Here is a 19,179-nt window from a genome sequence, read left to right as displayed (position 1 = left end):
TATGTCTCTCTTGCACCTCTTACTCTACCTCCCCATCTGTGCCACCTGCTCCACTCCTTTACCACTACACTCACACACACCACCTACTCTTGCGCCACCACAGCACTTTGATGTCCTTAAGACCCCATCTACCCTTATGACAAGCCCTTAGAACCAGGGACTACTGATGACCCCTGAAAGACTATAATATTGACAGCCCAGTTGATCTTGACTTGGGCCATGACACAGTTTGGACACCATCTCCAGATGTTTTCATGGCATACCCTATGGTTATCCAGTGGGCCGCAGTATATTCAGGAGGAAGAGGACTTCTTAGCAGAGACTCTTTCCAAGTCTGAATGTTCTGTGTAGATCTTGTCCATGCTCAAGGACTTGCTCAAATCCAAGCCAGAGAACTTCAAGATGTCAGTTAAAGCAAGAGTAGTCCCATCTAGGTTTAAGAAAAATATAAACCCTCACCTAGCAACCCTAAATACATCAATATGCATGTCCCCTGCCAGTGTACACTACACTGCCGGTAAGAGAGGCTCCACTCAAGCCACAGGTGATGTCCAGTCACCCAATAAAGGCAGTAAAAAGATTGATGCAGGCTGCAAAAGTCATGCATATGGCCATGTCTGAACTGGGGTGGCAGAGTGGGCTAAAGAACGGTGATGGATCAAACCCAGATCTGTTGACTGGGTGTGAGTGTTTGATTGGTTCTGATGCTCCGTCCATCGCCACCCCCTTTTGTACCGCTTTGTTCGCCATAAGTTGGCAGGGTATGCTCAGACGTGAGTCCCTTGCTCACTTTGCCACTGGATTCAAGCAAGCCTGGCTGAAGACGGCTGAAATGCAAGAAACCGGTCCTAGGAAGTTTGTTTCCGGTCCAGGGAAGGCATGGCTTGGCAGTTCGGGCTGGACTGTTCCCATGAGGCACAGGGTCAGACTGATTTGCATATGGCCATGTCTGAACTGGGGTGGCAGAGTGGGCTAAAGAACGGTGATGGATCAAACCCAGATCTGTTGACTGGGTGTGAGTGTTTGATTGGTTCTGATGCTTCGTCCATCGCCACCCCCTTTTGTACCGCTTTGGCTGCAAAAGTGTAGCCATTGGCGCAATCTGAAAAATGTATCCTACTGCTTTAGCAAAAATGTACCACAATGGTGAATTCAGAAATTGTGCATGACATAGCCTTACTGTAGTGACAGATCAACAGTCCTAGTTGTTTTTTATTAGTGACCCTCACCCACTCTAGTAGTGGCATGCTTCATCATCTGATCACTTCCCGGTCCATAAAAACAAGAATGGGCGCAACGGTATTCCAGGGAGCATTTATAGGATTCTTGTCTATAGAGGCCAACTCTAAAAATAACTGAAAACATCCAGGTTTCCCTTTTTAATAATTGGTGTTTTAGGTATAGATAAAAACAGATCCTCAAGTGGCACCAGGCAATTATGACCCTACACCCAGACACCTCGTCAAAATTGGTTCTTTCAGATATATGTAAAATATGCCATAGAGGCAGCCATGCAATGACACATAGATAGCTCTATCGGAAGCCTTTCCATATATGACAGCTCCCAGTGGGAGGAGTTGCAGCAAACTGTCATACACCTCCCAAAGGAGTAGAGGAAGAGGAGGGAGGAGAGAGTACCTAAGGGCAAAACCATCTCAAAAGCCAACATTCTTCTTCACTCGATGCAATGGACACAGCCTCCAGAGACCTCACTACCAGCATCCTCCTCAGATGGCATTCTTGGCTTCGCATATTGAAGTTAAAATCTGAGGTCCAGTGGTATCTCCTCAATCTCCCATTCAACATGGAGCACCTCTTATGGCCCCCAGGTTGAAGAGATACTTGAGAAAATAAAAATGACCCCAGAAATTGCAAAGTCTATCGGTGTCCTGGAAACTTCAACTGCAAGGAGTAACTTCCTAAACAACAGGATAGGGGAGGAGGCAAGGTTATTTCACCGAACCTACCACAATCTTACCAGAGACAGCAGCAAACGTTCCACCAGCAAGCAGAGAGGGTATACACCAAGGGTACAAACAGGGTAACAACAGACTTAAGGGCAGAGGTGGCTCTGATAAAGGAGTTTCTACCTTCAAAAAGTGGCTCACACCCCCACTCTCCGCCCTGATTATACGTCACTCATTGTGGGACAATACAAGATTTCCTTTCTCTCATGTAGGAAATAAGATCAGTGGGTCTTGGTGGTGGTTTGCCATTGTTGCTGCCTAGAACTTAACACAACCACTCCCAACATCCACCCTGCAGACCCATCTTCAGCAGAGACCAACTTCTCAAGGAAGAGGTACATGTGCTTCTCCAAAAAGTGGCAATAGATAGAGCTCCTCCACACGACAACAACAGAAAAGGCGTCTACTCTCTTTACTTCTTCATCACCAAGAAGGATGTATCCTTCAGGCCTATCCTGAATCTCAGACCTCCAAACCAATATACCCTACCAGAGCATTTCCATATGACTACCCAACAGGTTGGCATCCCTCTGCTCCGACAAGGTGGTTACCTAACAACACTTCACCTCTAGAATGCTTACCTCCACATGCCCATCCACACTCCCGATCGCAAGTACCTTCACTTTGTGGTCAGTACTTCCTTTCAGGGTCACCTAGTCTCCAATGGTGTTCATGAAGTGGCTAGCATGGTGGCTGCACATCTGCAGAGTGGGCACTCACGTCTTCTCTTATCTCGACGATTGGCGGATCAAGTGCAGTGGTAGGCTCCAATGCCTAGCCCACTCTCTAGCAGTAATGTCACTGATCCACAGACGGGATATTTACCATAATTGTCACCAAGTACCAACTCTACCATCAACAGATGCAACCCTTCCGTTGATCCGTGAACAGTTAAGGGGAAAGTCTACCCCACCGAACAGAATGTTGGCATTTTAGCATCTGCTGTCTCTTTTTTAGCCCAATCGTTAACTTAAAGTAAGTACAGTGATGCTATTCCTAGGGATTCAAGCTAGCCTGGCTGATGAGGGGTGTTACCCCGAAACCGGCCCCAGGATGCTTGTTTCCCGTCCAGGGAGGACCTGGCTTGGTAGTTCAGGCTGGACTGTTCCCATGAGCACAGTGTCAAGACTGAATTGCATATGGCTGGGTTCAAACTGGGGTGGCGAAGTGAGCTAAAGAACGATGATAGACAACTCAGATCTGTGACTGGGGATGAGTGTCTGAAACATTTCGGCACTCCGTCCATCATCTCCTTATGTTTGCTCAGCTAGTAATTAATACCTGCACCTCATGAACAAAGCGGACGCTAGACATTCCTAAATAAAAGAAGAGACTTCCATTTCAGCTTACTGACTGGCACAATATCAATAGAAAACATAAAGTTAACACAATAAGAGAGGTGGCCTCTAAATTATTCATTTACATATTTAAACCTCACATGAGTTGAAATTGCATTGATGACCATGAAATGATCATCAGACAAAAACTGTTAATTCAACCCAAACAGCAGACAATGGAAATATTCCATCATTGCACCACATTCACGATCCTCTCCAGATAATTGCAGTGAGGCACATTTTTTAAAGAATGAATGTCTTAACCTAAAGTCCTTCACCTCAAGTCCACCCTCCACAATATTAAACTCAACCCCTGGTTTTAAAGTCCAGAGCCAGAGCTTTCCATTCAGAAGTGTTAATGTTAATGTTATAGAATTTTGTATAGCGTGCATATACCCATGGGTGTCTTGGCGGTTTCAGGAAAATTAACATACTGTGCTGAGGTATAGCTAATTTCTAAACAAAAGTCTTGAGTTCCTTTCTAAAGGCAAGAAGGGTAGGTATAGTTCTAAGATGTAATGGAAGAGAGTTCCACAGCCTGGCAGTACTCCTTCCTCAACTTGCTTTACTAATTCTTAAGGTGGTAACCAATCTAGCCTTGGCCGATCGAAGATTTCTACTAGGAGTGTACCAACTAAAAGCCTTCCATTGAAATCTTGGTCCTTCTCTGTGCAGTGCCTTATGAGCAACACAGAGCACCTTAAATTGAATTTGTTGTCGCACTGGGAGCCACTGAAGATCCTGAATGCCTGCAGATATCGGCTGATATTTGGGAATATCCAGGATCAATCTGGTGGCTGCGTTCTGTACAGCCTGAAGATTCCAAAGTAATTTGACCTGGAGATTCATGTATAAGCCATTACAATAATCCAGCTTAGACATGATTAATGAGGAAACAACAGTCTTCCTGGTGTTTCTAGGAATAAACTGGAGGATTTTCCTCAGAGTTCCAATGGTATAAAAAGAGGAGGACACTACCTTAGACACCTGGGCCTCATAACTGAGCTTCTCATCCATGATAAAGACAAGATTTTTGGCTTTCTTCACTGGAATGTGGGTCGGGCCTAGGCTGTCTGGCCACCAGGCAGGAGACCATGTTGGAGAGAGGTTACTAAATAGTAGAACCTCTGTTTTGCTTGAGTTAAGTTTTAAGCAGTGTTTACTCATCCAGCTACTCAGGGCGATCATACAATCGTGTAAATTTAGAAAGTAGTTGACATCATTATCCACAGCTGAGATCTCCAATTAGGTGTCATCATCATAGGATGTTGGATTCAGGTTGAAACTTGTAATCAAAGGGGCAAGTTCTGAGACATAAATATGAATAAGTGTCGGGCTCAATGAAGAGCCCTGAGGTACCCCACAAGGCAGAGTAGAGCACAGCTTCCAATGCAGCCAGAACCGAAATGGTGACAAAGATTACCAGCTACTGGTACTTAACGCGGGCTCACATACCCAGAGTAAATCCACAGCGGAGTAAAAAGCGCTGAAGATGCAATAACGCCCTTGAGGCACTAGTGCATATCCTATGGGAATGCCCCGAACTGACACAATTTTGGGAGGAAATCCAGAGAGAAATTGACCACCATTTCAATACTCAACTCCATCGGTTTCCGGCCTATGTGATGTTGGGACTCCCTAATACGCTGACTTATCCCCTTAAAGCTAGGAGAGGTAGTCACATTGCACTGGCATCAGGGTGGCACATCAAACTATTCTGGCCCTTTAGGGAACTGACAAACTCCCGACTAGACTGGGTGGCTCCACCGTATTTGGCACCTTTTGAGGATGGAGAGACTTACAATGGCACTGAAACTACAAGAAGATGCATTCAGGGAAGTTTGGCAGCCATTTATCTCCCTCCTGTCAAAGGAATTCACAAAACCCACTTGCCCTAGATATCTAAAAATGCTGCGCCTGACTAATCCACAACCTTGATTCAATGAAGGAGACCCCCGAGAATACAAGGGCTAAAGGTACACAGTGACATAAGTGATTAGGGGCACCCAGGGTGGGAGGGGTGAGGTGGGAAGGGCTGGTTGGTGGTTGTTTTTCTTTGTACTAAAATATATAAGTTGCTAACAGTACTGACGTTGGCTGAATGTTGATGCTGCGTCAGAGGTTACAATGCTCTTTATTCTGCTTTGTGTTGCAACAAATCAAACAAATATAAACATAAAGTCCAGAGCAGAAATGTGAACACTTTCTCCCTCACCTTCCCCTGATTCATAGTCTCTTCATAATGGGAAATCTTCATTGCTCGGCCCCCTCCTCTCAAATTTCAATTAATTATGTTGAGATTATATTTCCCATCATTTGTTGTCCCAGTGGCTGGCTCCCTGTTCAACTGGGAATTAAATTTGGTGTCTTCCTCCGAAGAAAGAGACGAGATCTTTCTACAGCTCTACCTTGCCCACATAATTCGGTCCACATTTAAATATGACCCATCAGATCAGGAGATTCACTGTATCCATTTTGAGGCTTCAGAACTGGGAATTTTCAAGCACACTTTGTAGGGTATACAATGTTATCATGGTTGTTACCTTTAAGTTGTGGCTTCGCAGCCTAAAGTATTTTTTTAACTCTTTTTATTGTTAAAGTTGCACACAGTTTATTACTACAGCGTTATATACCACATCAACATCATTAAATCATCTTTTCCGCTGACAACCATGGGTAAATTATTAGTTTATAGTTCGATACACTCTCCTGCTGGATGTCTATTGTCGGGTCTCCCCCTGCAGGGGAAAGATGGGGTACATATTTGTCCTCTATAAATGTTCCATTTATTCCAGATTTGTTCCCATTCCTTGGGGCACCCACTTTTTTCATAGACTGATTTTTTTGCTGCTATCGCCCAGTCCATGTCTCTCTCCCATTCTGCCGTAGTAGGCGGTGTCTCCACTCCCCACTTCCTCCTGATGTTTCGTTTGCCTATTGCACAAGCTAGTGTGACCAAGATGCGCTCCTTACTAGCGAGGTCTGTCGAGCCCCATATATTGAGCAGACATAATTGTCGTGTTTGTTGCAGTTGCTTGCTTACCACCGTTTGTAGCTGTGTCACTATTGAGCTCCAGTATCTCTGAATGGGAGAGCAACTCCACATGATGTGAAAGAACGTACCCTCCTCCCTGCATTGTCATCTGCATGATGTGTCCTCTTTTCGTTTAATTTTTGTCATAGTTTTACAGGAGTTATATGTTCTATGTAGAATGTTTAGTTGAATTAGTTTCAGTCTGGAGCTTCTGGCGACTTCTTTTGGTGAGGCAAGCGCTTCCTGCCAGTCCTCCTCTCCTAATTCACCTAAATTACTCTACCATTGTTCCCGCGGTTTTGTAAGGGAGTCTCGCATAGTGTTCAATAACTTTTGTTAGATCTTTGAGATGGCTTTACCCTCAACTTGGTCACATAATAATCTGTCCTCTAACAGGGTTGATTCTGGAAGAGTTGAGCCTGACGGGTGAACCAACATTATTGCGTGTCTAATTTGTAATATCAGTAGGTCTTGTGTGTCACCATCTCAAATTCCTCCCTCAGCATCTCAAAAGGCTTAATTTTGCCCTCTGCCCACAAATCCCCCACTGTTGAGATACCAATTAAATCCCATTTGTCAAAACCTGGCTGCCTAATCAGTTCTCTAAGTATCTCGGTGTCCCACAGCGGCGTTGTCTGAGTTAATTTATTTTCCCATCCTAGCTGCTTTGTTATCTTATACCAGAGATGGTCAGTTTGTTGTGTCGGCCCTGTTAACACCTGGCATCTGAGACTAGTGTAGAGTGCCCGTCTGTAACCTCTCGGATCCATCAGGAATTTGTCCATTTGGTATGCAGGGTCCGAGAGTGGGCCGTATATCCATTGGTTGATTACAGCTAATTGAGTTGCCCAATGATGCAACCGGATATCTGGGAGGGCTATACCACCCTCGTACAATCTATGGCTATCCTTGGGGTTTCCCCTCCCACAGCAATGTTCTGACTTCATTCTCAATCTGGGAAAAACATGTATTTGCTTTGGGGAATGGAGTGTTTTGCAAGACATACAAGAACCTCGGTGGTGCCATTATTTTAAAAAGGGCCACACGGCCCAGGAGGGACAGCGGCAGTGTTCTCCTATGTCGTTTATCATCCTGTAGTCGTTTAAGGGGTCCGAGGAGATCACTTGTTTAAAAGAGTGAGGGATCTCTTATAACATATATCCCCAAATATCGGAATCCTTCCTCTCTCACTGTCACTGGGCAGTCCGAAGGCAACTTTGGTGTAGGACCCTGAAGAATAAATAATATTGATCTGGACCAATTGATGGTGTACCCAAAATATTTATGAAGTTAGTGAAAATTTGCATAATCCTGCCTATTGATGAGTGGGGTGAAGCCATGTAAAGGAGGATATCGTCCGCATATAGAGAGATTCTGTCCGCCCATCCCTCTGTCCAGTTCAGGCCTCTGATTATGGGGTCTCCCTTTATCCAAGCTGCCAGGGGCTCCAGCACCAAGGCAAAGAGCAGTGGGGAAAGGGGACATCCCTGTTGCCTTCCATGTTTGAGGGGGAAGGCACTTGATATGTGTCCGTTCACAACAACATGGGCCAGGGCCTGCGCATATAACAGCTTTGTCCAGTTTATAAATTTGGGGCCGAAAGTGAAACCCAATCTCTCCAGCACTTCAAATAAGTAATGCCATTCAATGGTGTTGAACGCTATTTTATCATCAAAAGAGAGACTTTCTGCCGCTTCTCTGAAGGTATAATTTCTACCCAGCACACCGTGTAGTCGTCTAAGATTTAGTGCTTTGTTCCGCCCAGGCATGAAGACTGATTGATCGGGATGCAATAATTTTGTGATCACTGGCATTAGTCTATTGGCCAATAATTTTGCCAATATTTTGGCTTCTGTGTTGAGGAGTGAAATTGGTCAGTATGAGTGACAAAATTCAGTCGGCTTACCCTGTTTATGTATCACTACAATGGAACAGCCTAAACAATTTTTGAGTTTTTTTCGAGCAATTGCTTGATGAGTTACATACTGTATTTTTCAAACGAACATCATCTACCTAATGGATTGCATCACATGACTATTCAGGGTTTGAAAATGTGAGAGTTCATAAGTCATGCCCAATGTTTTAAGTAACTACTTTAGATACAAGCAGTTTTAAAGAGCGTGCACATAATTAGAGTAGCATGTAATGTTCTTCATATGCCAATATATGTTTGGGTGTTGATGGCCTTGACTGGGATAATTGAGTTTACTTAGAGTTCAAGAAAGATCTCTAATCTTTCTCACCGCATCAACTCTGTTCACTAGACTAGGCAATTATTTTCTACTCTTTCTCTTTGCTATAATAGCATTACCCGTGGGACTGCTGTTAGACCACAATTACTGTCGACCTTGGCTCTTATTGTTCTCTCCTTTAGTCACTCCTGCCACTTTTAGGCCTATGACTTGTCAATATTTGACTCCTCCTTTATCAGCTCACCCTAAATATCACTTTGTTTCTCTTTAGACTCTCCAGTAAAATAATGAAAGAGTACCTAAAGGATTCCATCACCACCTGGGAAGTTCTTGCTGTCAGCCTCTCAGATGGAAAGGGTGAGTCCTGCTTTTATTGTGGAAATGCAAAGGTTGACTGAAGGTTATTTATCTGTAGCAAATTAATTATCCCCAGGTCCCTAGGTCATCGTCCCATTCATTACTTAAGGCGATCTATCATCGTCCCAACAGAAAAAAGAGCACAAGGAATGCTCGGTCTCCCGACCCCACCCCCTCCCACCGGGAGTACATAAACCGTACTTACCCAGCATTTGTTCCGTTCTTTTGTCTGTCTCTGACAGAATGGGATGAGCGTTTGCTGGGCTGCTCCTGCTGGGCGAGATCTGTGGTCAGTTGTTCCTGTCTTGGCTGTCTTCTTCATAGTATGCATCTCCCGGTCTGCGGGACTTGCCGGGAGAAACGGCAGGTGGAAGTTTGGCCCTTGGTGACTGGGGTGTTTCCAGGTCGTGGTCATGTTGACCTGACAACTGGGCCTAATTGGCAGACGCTGGAAGTCTTGGTTGGCACGTCGGAGCTTGGCAAGGGGTGCTCAGGTGGAGCCTGGTTTCTAGGGGACTGCACGGAGGACAGTTGGGCTGGGTCCAGGCATGCCAGTCATTGAGGGTGGCCCTGTCCTGGCCTGGGAGCATGTTACTTTTCGGTTTCTTTTGGCCGTAAGGAGGTATTTATGCCTGGGGTAAGTACTGCATAACGGTTATGTTTATTGCTATGCTTTGGTCTGTTATTTCGCCTGATACGTTCTGTGGATCATGGGGACTCATACCAGAAAGAGGAAGCATGGTGCTGAGTCTTCCAATTCTTCCTCTAATTCCTCCAGTTCTTCTCCTCCCCCACCAGAGTGCTGCAGGGAGTGTGGGGACTCTGAATTGAAGAGATTGATACAGGAAACATTGTTGGCGATGAGGGACTCTCCTAAGCCTTAGGGGTTGGGGCCTGATCTGTCTCCTTATTCTTCAGGGTCTGAGGAGGAAGGGCAAGTATGTTTCCAATGACATGCTGCCTGACTGGATCAGGCATGTGAATGCTGATATGAGTTTCCCAGATGAGGAAATGCCTTCAACTTCATCTGGGGGGTTCCTGCTGAAGTTACAGAGTTTGTGCCCCTCGATGTGTCTGTTCACCAGTACATTCTGATGTCCTCAAGAGTGAGTGGAGGTACACAGATAAGACCTTGTTGTCCAGTTTGAAGGCAACATTTTACCCATTGCAGAATATGTAGAAAGACCTACTGAATGCCATTCCCATTGATTCATTTGTGGCCAGACTGGTAGGGTGGACTTCCTTGGAGGAAGATGTAGTGGATAAGGAGGTGGATGCCTCCCTTTGTAAGGTCTATTCTGGTTCCCATCTCACTCTCTGGGCTGGGATCTATGGTACTTATGTGGTGAAATCTTTGCTGATGGATCTCAAGGCACTGTTCAGGTCCTTGGACAATATTTCTGATGGTGCTGGTCTGCTGGATCAGTTTGAGCGCCAAGTAGAATATCTTTTAGATATTTCTTTTGATGTGGTCAGGGCTTCGGGCCGTTCTGGAGGGGTTTGTGTGGCAGGCCATGGAAATATTGTTCTTAAAGACTAGAGGGCAGATTCTGCCCAGAAGGCATCTGCACTCAGGTTGCCTTTTCAGGGATCTTTGTTGTTTGGGGCAGACTTGGAGGACAAGCTGCATATGTTATTCAAGCAGAAGAAACATTCCTCCTCCCTCAAAGGCACGGCTAGTGAGAGACTGACCTTTAAGCCTAAATCTCCCTTTTGCTCTTCCTCCAGGAAACAGTTCCCCAGGTCTCAAGGTCGAGTCACTGCAGGAAAGGGTTGGGATAGGAAGGTGAAATTTCCTCCTCCCAATCCTCGTTCCTGGCTTAATGATGGGACAGGAGTTTGTGGTCGGCGGTTGCCTCCGGCACTTCCTCCAGGCATGTGAGCAGTCTACTTCTGATGCCTGGGTGTTGGACATTGTGATGCACAACTACAGGATTGAGTTTGGAGAGGTCTCTTCAGCATCCGGTGTCTGTCCGACTCCTTGGCCTTCCAGGAAAACAAAGCAGGTGGCTCTGGCATAGGGAATTCATTCTCTGCTAAAGAAAGGAGCCATTCAGGTGGTCCCCCCTTGGACGTGACGGGGATTAGTCAAAAATCTTTCTGGTGGCAAAGGCTACGGAGGGTTTCCGGCTGGTTTTGGATTTGAAGGCTCTGAACCAGTTTGTGTTGCTTCTCCCCTTCAAGATGGGGATCCCATTGGTGTTGAAGACCATCTGATGTGCACCTTAAGCTTGCAGGATGCATACTATCATGTGCCCATTTATCCCCTCTCCCATAAGTTTCTGAGGTTCGACATCAGGGCAGTGCATTAACAGTTTCTAATTCTTCCATTTGGGCTGTGGTCAACCCCCGGGTGTTTACCAAGGTGGTAGCTCACCTGGAGTCCTCCCTTCATGTCCAAGGCATTCTCTTATACCCTTATATGGATGATTGGCTCCTCCATGCTCCCTCGGAGGAGCTGGTCCTAGGGCACCTGGGGATAGTGTGTGATTTGCTCAGGGCACATGCGTTTCTCCTGAACTAGGAGAAGTGTTAACTGGTGCCCTCTCAGGACATGACGGTCATTGGGGCCCAGTTCCGAACCAACCTGGGCTATGAGTTCCTGCCATTTTCATGGATCCGGGTGCTTTGATCCTTGGTCCTGGAGGTGATAGGTATGTCCTGTCTGTCTGTTCCCCTAAGGTTGTGGATGTTGGGGCACTTGGCGGCAGCTGTGTTTCTGGTGCCTTGGGCTCTGTTTCACAACTGCCCTCTGTGGCTGTATCAGCTGTCGGTGTGGGATCCTCACTCCGACGCCTTTTGATCTGGTGGTTCCTTTGTCCCCTGCAGTGTGCCAGCAGCTGGACTCTGGTGGTCAATCTGGAGCGAGGTGTTCCGTTGCAGCCAGACCCTGCCTTGCGTGTTGACTACGGATGCCAGCGTGTTTGATTGAGGTGTGATTTTCGAGGACATGTACTTGCTGGCCCACTAGTCTCTGAGGGAGGAGTTGAGGTCCTCCAATTGGAGGGAGCTGATGGTTGTTTCCTGTGATTTTGAGGGATTTCAAGCTTTGCTGGAGGAGCGCAGCCTGGTGGTGCGTTCCGACAACCAGATCACTGTGGCGTATTTGAACAATCGGGGCTGGGATATAGTCCCAGTCCCTCAATGTAGTGGCTGGGCCTTTGATCCTCTGGGTGGAACAGCTCCTTCTATCCCTGCGAGCTGTGTATGTTTGGGGGATGGACAATGAGGTGAGAGATGTCCTCAGCCAGTTCTTCCCTTCCTCTCACGATCTGTGTGTTATCAGGGAGGTCTTTCAGCTGGTGTGCAGGAGGTTTGGTGCACCATCCCTGGATCTTTTTGGTACCTTGCAAAATGCTCAGGTTTCTCGGTTTTGGTATCGGTATCCTCAGGTCGGGCCTGGGGGGTGGATGCCCTCACAGTTCCGTGGCCCAACCGCCTGTTGTATGCTTCTCACCAATTGCTCTGCTTCCCCAGTTTTTGGCACGTCTCCAGGGCGAGTCATGGATGGTGATAATGATGGTGCCTTTTTGGCCACATCGGTCTTGATTCCCCAGTCTCTGGTTGATGACTGTTCAGGGTTCGTGGATGGTGCCGCGCTTCCCTTCTCCTCTGCGTACTGTCTTATCTCTGCTCTGGCTCGTCCGTGGCTCCGTTGCTTGGTCTGGAAGTTGAGAGGCTGGAGTTACAGTGCCAGGGACTGCCTTTGCACCTATAACTGGCTATTCAGCAGTCCCATCGTTCTTCCACTCAGAAGTCCTATGAGAGGCACTGGGGGAATTTTGGCCATTTGCGTGGTTCCCTCTATCTGTCTCCATTGGAGTGTTCCCTTACGGATGTGTTACAATTTTTGAGGGAGGGCTTTGAGAAGTGCCTAGCAGTGTCTACCTTGAGGGCCCAGTGCACTGCCGTTAAGGCTTTTTGTGCTCCGTGGGGTAGTCTGGATGATCTGGTGATCAGGTTGCTTCACATTCTCTCTCGCCCATCCTGTGAAGCTGCTTTTTGCCCTGTGGGATTTGCCATTGGTGTTGAAGCCTCTGGTGTCAGCCCCTTTGAACCATTGGAGTTGATTGATCTTAAGTTTGTCACCTTCAGGGTGATTTTCTAGGTGGTGATCACTTCTGCTCAGCGGGTTGGGGAACTGGGTGCTCTCATGGCCGGGGAACCTTACTTGTCTTTTTCTGATGATGGTGTGGTTTTGAGGTTGGGTGCCTCTTTTGTGCCCAAGGTGGCATCTCAATTCCAAAAGTCAAAGGAGCTGGTTCTGCGGCTCTGGTGGAGGTTCCTGGTTCTTCTTGGGACTTGGATTGGTCCCTGTTGATGTGCCCTCTTGGTGTATCTGGATCGCACTCAGTCTTTTTGAAAGTCTGAGGCCTTGTTTGTTTCTTTTGGGCCGGCTTCAAAGGGTAAAAGGCCTCCTCCCTGTCCATTAGCCGGTGGCTGAAGCAGGTGATTGAGTTGGCTTATTCCCTGATGGGTGCTCCTCCGCCGGCTGGGGTGCAGGGCCGTTCCACAAGGGGTGAAGCCACCTCGTGAGCTGAGTTGTGTGGGGAGTCCATTCCTGAGGTTTGTTGGGCCGCTACGTGGACTTCCTCCAATACTTTTATTCTCCATTATAGTCTCCAGAATGTTTTTGTGGAGGATGTCATTTTTGGGTTAGCAGTGTTAGAGGCTGAGTGCTCCTAACTCTATTTTTTCTTTTCTTGTCACGCGAAAGTGCCTTGAATTCATATAGGTAGGAATTGGTGCCCAAATACCATGTGTTGCAGTTATCCCCCATTCCAGGGCCATAGTAGAAATGACCGTATTATGCGGTAATAGGCATTCCAGCTGCGGTATTAACCACATCACTAATTAGGAGGGTCAAAGTCTTCTGTAGTGTAGGATCTAGCCCCATTTTGCAGCAAGTAAGTTAAATTTCCAATATTTCACGAAATATGTTTTCTGTCTGTTTTCTATTTAAAATTGAGGGTCTCAATGAAATCTTACCATTACACAGAAAAAACGTGTGAGTCCTGAAGCCGGTATTTTCATGCTTGCCACCACAGTGACTGTGAACCTCTTTCACTGCAGGGATCTGTGTGGCCGATCCGTATGAGATCACTGTGTTCAAGAAGTACTTCATTGACCTGCGTCTACCTTACTCTGTCGTCAGGAACGAACAGGTGGAAATCCGAGCCGTGCTTTATAACTACGAGGAAAACGACGATGACATAAAGGTATTTGTTAGCATCAAATACAAATGTTCCCAAAAGCAAGGCTCAGAAGAAATCTCAAATCCAGTCTTCATGTAGTGCTTTATGTGGACAAGTAATATGTTTCTAAGCACACCAATCATCACAGACAAGGCGACTGGGAATAAGGGCGATAAAGTGATAGGTATACAGTAGTGGTACTGGAGCAATTTTCAGAGTGGGGGTGCTGCCATCAATGTTACGTCATTAAAGTCATAGGGACTGTGAAAAATCCAAGCGTTACACAAAGCACACGTCTATCAAATGGATACAGCAGGAAAGTGATAATATGTAGCTATGGTCCATTTTGGTGTGCCTGGCGCAAATATACTATTTGAGCATGGTGTGGCAGTGCACTGTTGTTTGCAGACAGCACATTTTCAATTGAAATGACCACTAAATATGCACAAATAGATTTACATCTATAACTATAAAGACCACAAGTGTATGTAATCCGATGTCATGCCAAAGGTTTCACTGTCGGACTATGGATGGTAAATGTTCTTACCGGCAGACATGTAACCTTTTATGTATATACGATTTCTACAAGCTATTAATGCTGGTATCTTGTAACGTTGTTTGTGTATGACTGGATATTTAATAAAAACATTTACAAAAAAAAACTATGAAGGCCACAAGCAAGCATGTGTGGAAATTGGGTTTCAGCAAATTTTTCATTTGAACATCACCAAGGGCCAGATGTAGGACCAGTGTAAATTGCGACTCGCAGAGACATTGATTGCGATTTTCAATGGGGTCGCGAAATATGAGCCTCATGAATATTAATGAGGCACTCGCAATTTGTGACCCCATTGGGAATGGCTGGCCCTCCCAGGGATGGTGGCCTGCTGGGCTCAGCAGACCTCCATGTCTGTAACTGCTTTTCAATAAAGCAGATTTTTTTTTAAACCACTGCCTGCCCCTAAAAAATATTTTCCCCTGTATTTGCATAGGGGAACAGGTCCCCTGGGGACCCCTTCCCATTTGCGACTGTATTACCACCCTCTTGAAGAGGGCGGAAAATTGCAAGTGTTTTGCAACCGCAATTGCTGTCGCAAAACATTTGTACATGGTTTGTGAGTCGCTATAAGGAAGGGAATGCCCCTTCCTAAAAGCGAGTCACAAAACATTATTTTGCGAGTTGCAAATTATTTGTGACTCGCAAAATAGTGTTAGTACATGGCCCAGAGGAAAATTGCATGCGCAAACGGGTCGCAAACCCATTTGCGCATGCAATATTCCGTCGTACATCTGGCCCCAAGTCTATCGATTTGTTTTGATCCTATTAAAATCTTTGTTTCTATCTAACATCGGGATTATAAAAAAATGTGCTTCATTTGGACTTTCCCAACTGCTGATATATTCTGAAATATTTGAAGAGAGTTAATATACAAGTATTTACATTTTGTTGTGTATGAAAAAAATAATTTACTAAAGCCTTACTTTTTTCACTCCCTGTACCCAAAATAATTGTCACGTAGTTAACTTCACAAAATCCTCTCATGTTTCAAGTTTCAAGTTTCTTTTTATTTAGTGATAAGTTAATTAAAAGCTCAGCATTCAGTACCTACATAAAACCTTTCAATGGAAAGTTGCACAACAGCAGTTAAGTTAATGGTAATGAATAGAGCATGGTTACAAAAAAAAGACTGGAGTGTCTTATAAGACATATATGTCCTTAATATAAGACACTGCTTCTATCCCAGACTGCCTGCTTGTTGAAAGAAGATGATGCAGTGCAAATTGTATAAGAGCACTTGTTCAGGGCCTTAGGTGGCCTCAGAGGTTGAAGCATCGGATCAGATGAATTAGTGATTCTCTTATCAAGCGTAATCAGGTATTTTGAGAGCCTTCAGATGAGCTGTATGTTCGTCACATTAAAACAGGTTGGTATCGCGGGCCTACAGAGGTGTAACCCCCTTTGGTTCTTAGCTGGTCTCAGAATAGATCTTCGGTCTTTTATAATGGCTTTACAAGTGCAGATCTGATGGACCAAGTTTTCCGCAGAGTCGACAGAGCTCTGTCATGCCAGTTCACTTTCATGGGGGTAGATGTGGAAATGATGGCGGGCAGACCACACAAAACCTCATGAATGATGGTTTGAGCTGGGCATTAATACTAATGCCCAGGCATGGTTGAGCTGTTAGCCTGGTGTAAGACTCCAATGTGCGCCAAGCATGCCATCTCTTAGAAAATGCCTCTTTTTTTTCAAGCAGTGAGCATGTTTTGATGTGCTTTTTGACCATGGTCTTAGTCTGGGAGAAGATGGAGAACGTCTCCCATTATTCTGTTAGACTTAGGGATGCCAGGCAGCAGGCGAGTTAGTTTCTTGCCGGGAAGTAGTTCCTAGCTCTAATTTCTGTTCTTAGGTGATAGTTCACGGTTTTGCTGCTGGCTTCCTATAGTTTGTTACAAAAAACAGTGGACCCTAGTAGTTGGGGGATTAAGATAAGGATAGACACAAACTAAATAGTATTTATGTGCTTTGTCCAGCTGGACAGGAATTTATTTGCCGATGCACAAAATCAGAAAGTAATGTCAAGGGGGCACAGCCCGTGACCTACAGTGAACAAGACAAAACAATAAATATAGGCAACAGCGAGCAAATCGGTCTGTATACTTATAATCAGTGAAGCGACTTGATTATAATTTGAGTGACCATTGTACATAGCATTCACAAGCATATTCAGTACATATGATCCTATTGTGTTGACGACGTTTCGATGCCGAAAAACAAAATAAATGGCATCATCTTCAGGACAAATATATAAATCATGTTTGTCTTGGAATTATAAACAATTTGCCTTTCATTCAAGGCTGGTCCATAAAGCGGGGAAGGTAGTTCAGGTAGAGAAAGATTAAGACCTATGGGGAAGTTAAACAATCATAAGTATAGTGCATTCAGGGCAGATTGGGCGTTAGAGAAGGGGGCAGAGTATAAATAACATCAGTGGTGCGTCGATATCAGGATATCCCGCGTATTTATCAAGGAAACCGTCCAGATCACGGCTCAAGTGGTGCCTGTTGCAGAATCGCAGGACGCGGCATCTCTGGCGGGGATCGCTGTTGTAGAAAATGCCTCTTTGTTTTCAAGCAGTGAGCAGGTTTTGATGTGCTTTTTGACCATGGTCTTAGTCTGGGAGAAGATGGAGAACGTCTCCCATTAATTTGTTAGACTTAGGGATGCCAGGCAGCAGGCGAGTTAGTTTCTTGCCGGGAAGTAGTTCCTAGCTCTAATTTCTGTTCTTAGGTGATAGTTCACGGTTTTGCTGCTGGCTTCCTATAGTTTGTAGCAGAGTTTAATGAAGGGTCACTGCCTTGCAATGGATTGCTTGACTAGGCCGAATTCGGAGCTCAGTTGGGCTGGAGATGAATATACCAGCAAAGGAAATGGCATTATGCAGGTGGAGGATGTCTCTCCCCCTTAAAAGTTCGCTTCCATAGGCAATGGTAGGAATTAATTTGGACAAAATTACTTTCAGAAGTGGTAGAAGTGCGGAGGATCCAGTGGTTGCTTTGACGCGCTTAAAGGCGGCAGTGAGAACAACTGGTTTCCTGCGCATAAGCTCCAGTAGTGGTTTTGAAAGAGCCCTGGCTGTCTACGAGCATACCCAGGTACTTGTATTCTTTTAGTCCTTGCCCACATGCCACTGGTGTGGACTCCAATGTGTTTTTCTCTGAATCATTATTTTAGACTTCTTTAAGTTGATCTCCATTGCATTTGCATAGGAGTATTGGGCTGTGACCTCCAGAAGCCTTTAGAGGCTGATTTTTGTCTGGCTAAGCATCACCAAATCGTCGGCATACATCAAACATGGAAGTATAGTATTGCCCATCTTTGGAACGTGAGAACTACCTTGCGCTAGGCAAGGGGGCAAGTCAGCTAAGAAGAGGTTGAAGGGCCCTTGTCGTAGCCCTTGCTAGGTTCGGATCCTTCTTGATAAGTGGGCACCATCACCAAGCTTGATTCTGACCCAGGTGTTAGTGTGGAAAAGGATTAAGGCTCTCAGCAGTGATATGGGTATATTCAAGCTTGCCAGCTTATGCCACAGCTTTCCTCTATCCACTTGATCAAAAGCAGCCTTGTAGTCTATGAAAGGGGATGTTTAATTTCAATTACCCATGCAGCTAGTTTCTCTCAGAGACAACTAGCTCAATATTTGGATTCCATGTCCAAAAGAGCTATTAGCCGATAGTTCACATGGTCAGAGTAAGTACACCCTTTGTAAATCTGATTGGCTGTTGAGCTTTTCATGAGAAGGGAATGGTGTTTGAAATAATTAGGCTCTCGTAAACTGACTCCAAGTGCCTTGCCAAATACGATTTGTCTTCTTTGAATAGAGCAGTTGGAATTCAATTTTGACCAGGTGCAACCTCCTGTTCGGCTTTTTGAGATCTGCTACTCGATTGTTGCTGCCTGAATGCACGGAGGGCTTGAGATCGAGGCCCCGGTTAAGATGATTTTAGGGTTGGAAGAGATCATTGCTTGAGGAGCAGTGATCTTGTGCAGCTTCAAATTTGGGTCTGAGTGGCCAAAGTGTTTTGTGAGTTATTGGTACCACGTCTCTTCAGGAATATTGACTGTGGCTCTTGATTGGGATACATTGTTTTGGTTGTTCAATGTCTTCCGGAATTTATTACACCTGTTGGTCTTGAGGTCGTACAAAAGTTTTGCTGATAGATTAACAGTCGCCTCTCTTTTCAGATTATACACAGACTTTCTGTACGCAAGCTGACTTATCCAGGTTTGTGTCCAGTGTGTTCTCGCTTGTTTTTTTTTATATGTGTGAGGGATTGATTAAGGCTCTGTTTGAGCTCCTTGGTTTTTCTGTTTGCTACCAGTTGGGAATGCTGTGTATGTGTCTGTAGCTTCCACCGGTGGTTGAATTCTTAAAATTCTGCTGTGAATTGCTCCCAAGCAATGTACTCAGTGCTCATGCTGTCCAAATGGGCTGTCCATAAACATTTAGGGGCATATTTACAAGCAGGCGTCAAAAAATTATCGCCGCTTTTGCGGCCGTTTTCAGCCGAAAAGCGGCGATAATTTTATCGCCTAAT

The 19,179-nt window shown here is 45.4% G+C and overlaps 1 protein-coding gene across 1 annotated transcript in view; it reads left to right on the top strand.

The window, feature by feature from the left end:
* Positions 1–19,179, top strand: part of LOC146832981 (complement C3-like) — a 1,056,379-nt gene that overhangs the window by 446,483 nt on the left and 590,717 nt on the right. The window contains exons 19-20 of the mRNA XM_085600524.1: positions 8,802–8,887; positions 13,961–14,106. Coding sequence (XP_085456650.1) covers positions 8,802–8,887; positions 13,961–14,106 — 232 coding nt within the window. The remainder of the gene's footprint in view (positions 1–8,801; positions 8,888–13,960; positions 14,107–19,179) is intronic.

The sequence above is a fragment of the Triturus cristatus genome, chromosome 4_2 (genome assembly GCF_964204655.1).
Source record: "Triturus cristatus chromosome 4_2, aTriCri1.1, whole genome shotgun sequence".
Taxonomy (NCBI): Eukaryota; Metazoa; Chordata; class Amphibia; order Caudata; family Salamandridae; genus Triturus; species Triturus cristatus.
Note: the sequence above shows the minus strand (reverse complement) of the source record. Positions and strands in the feature narration are given on the sequence as shown.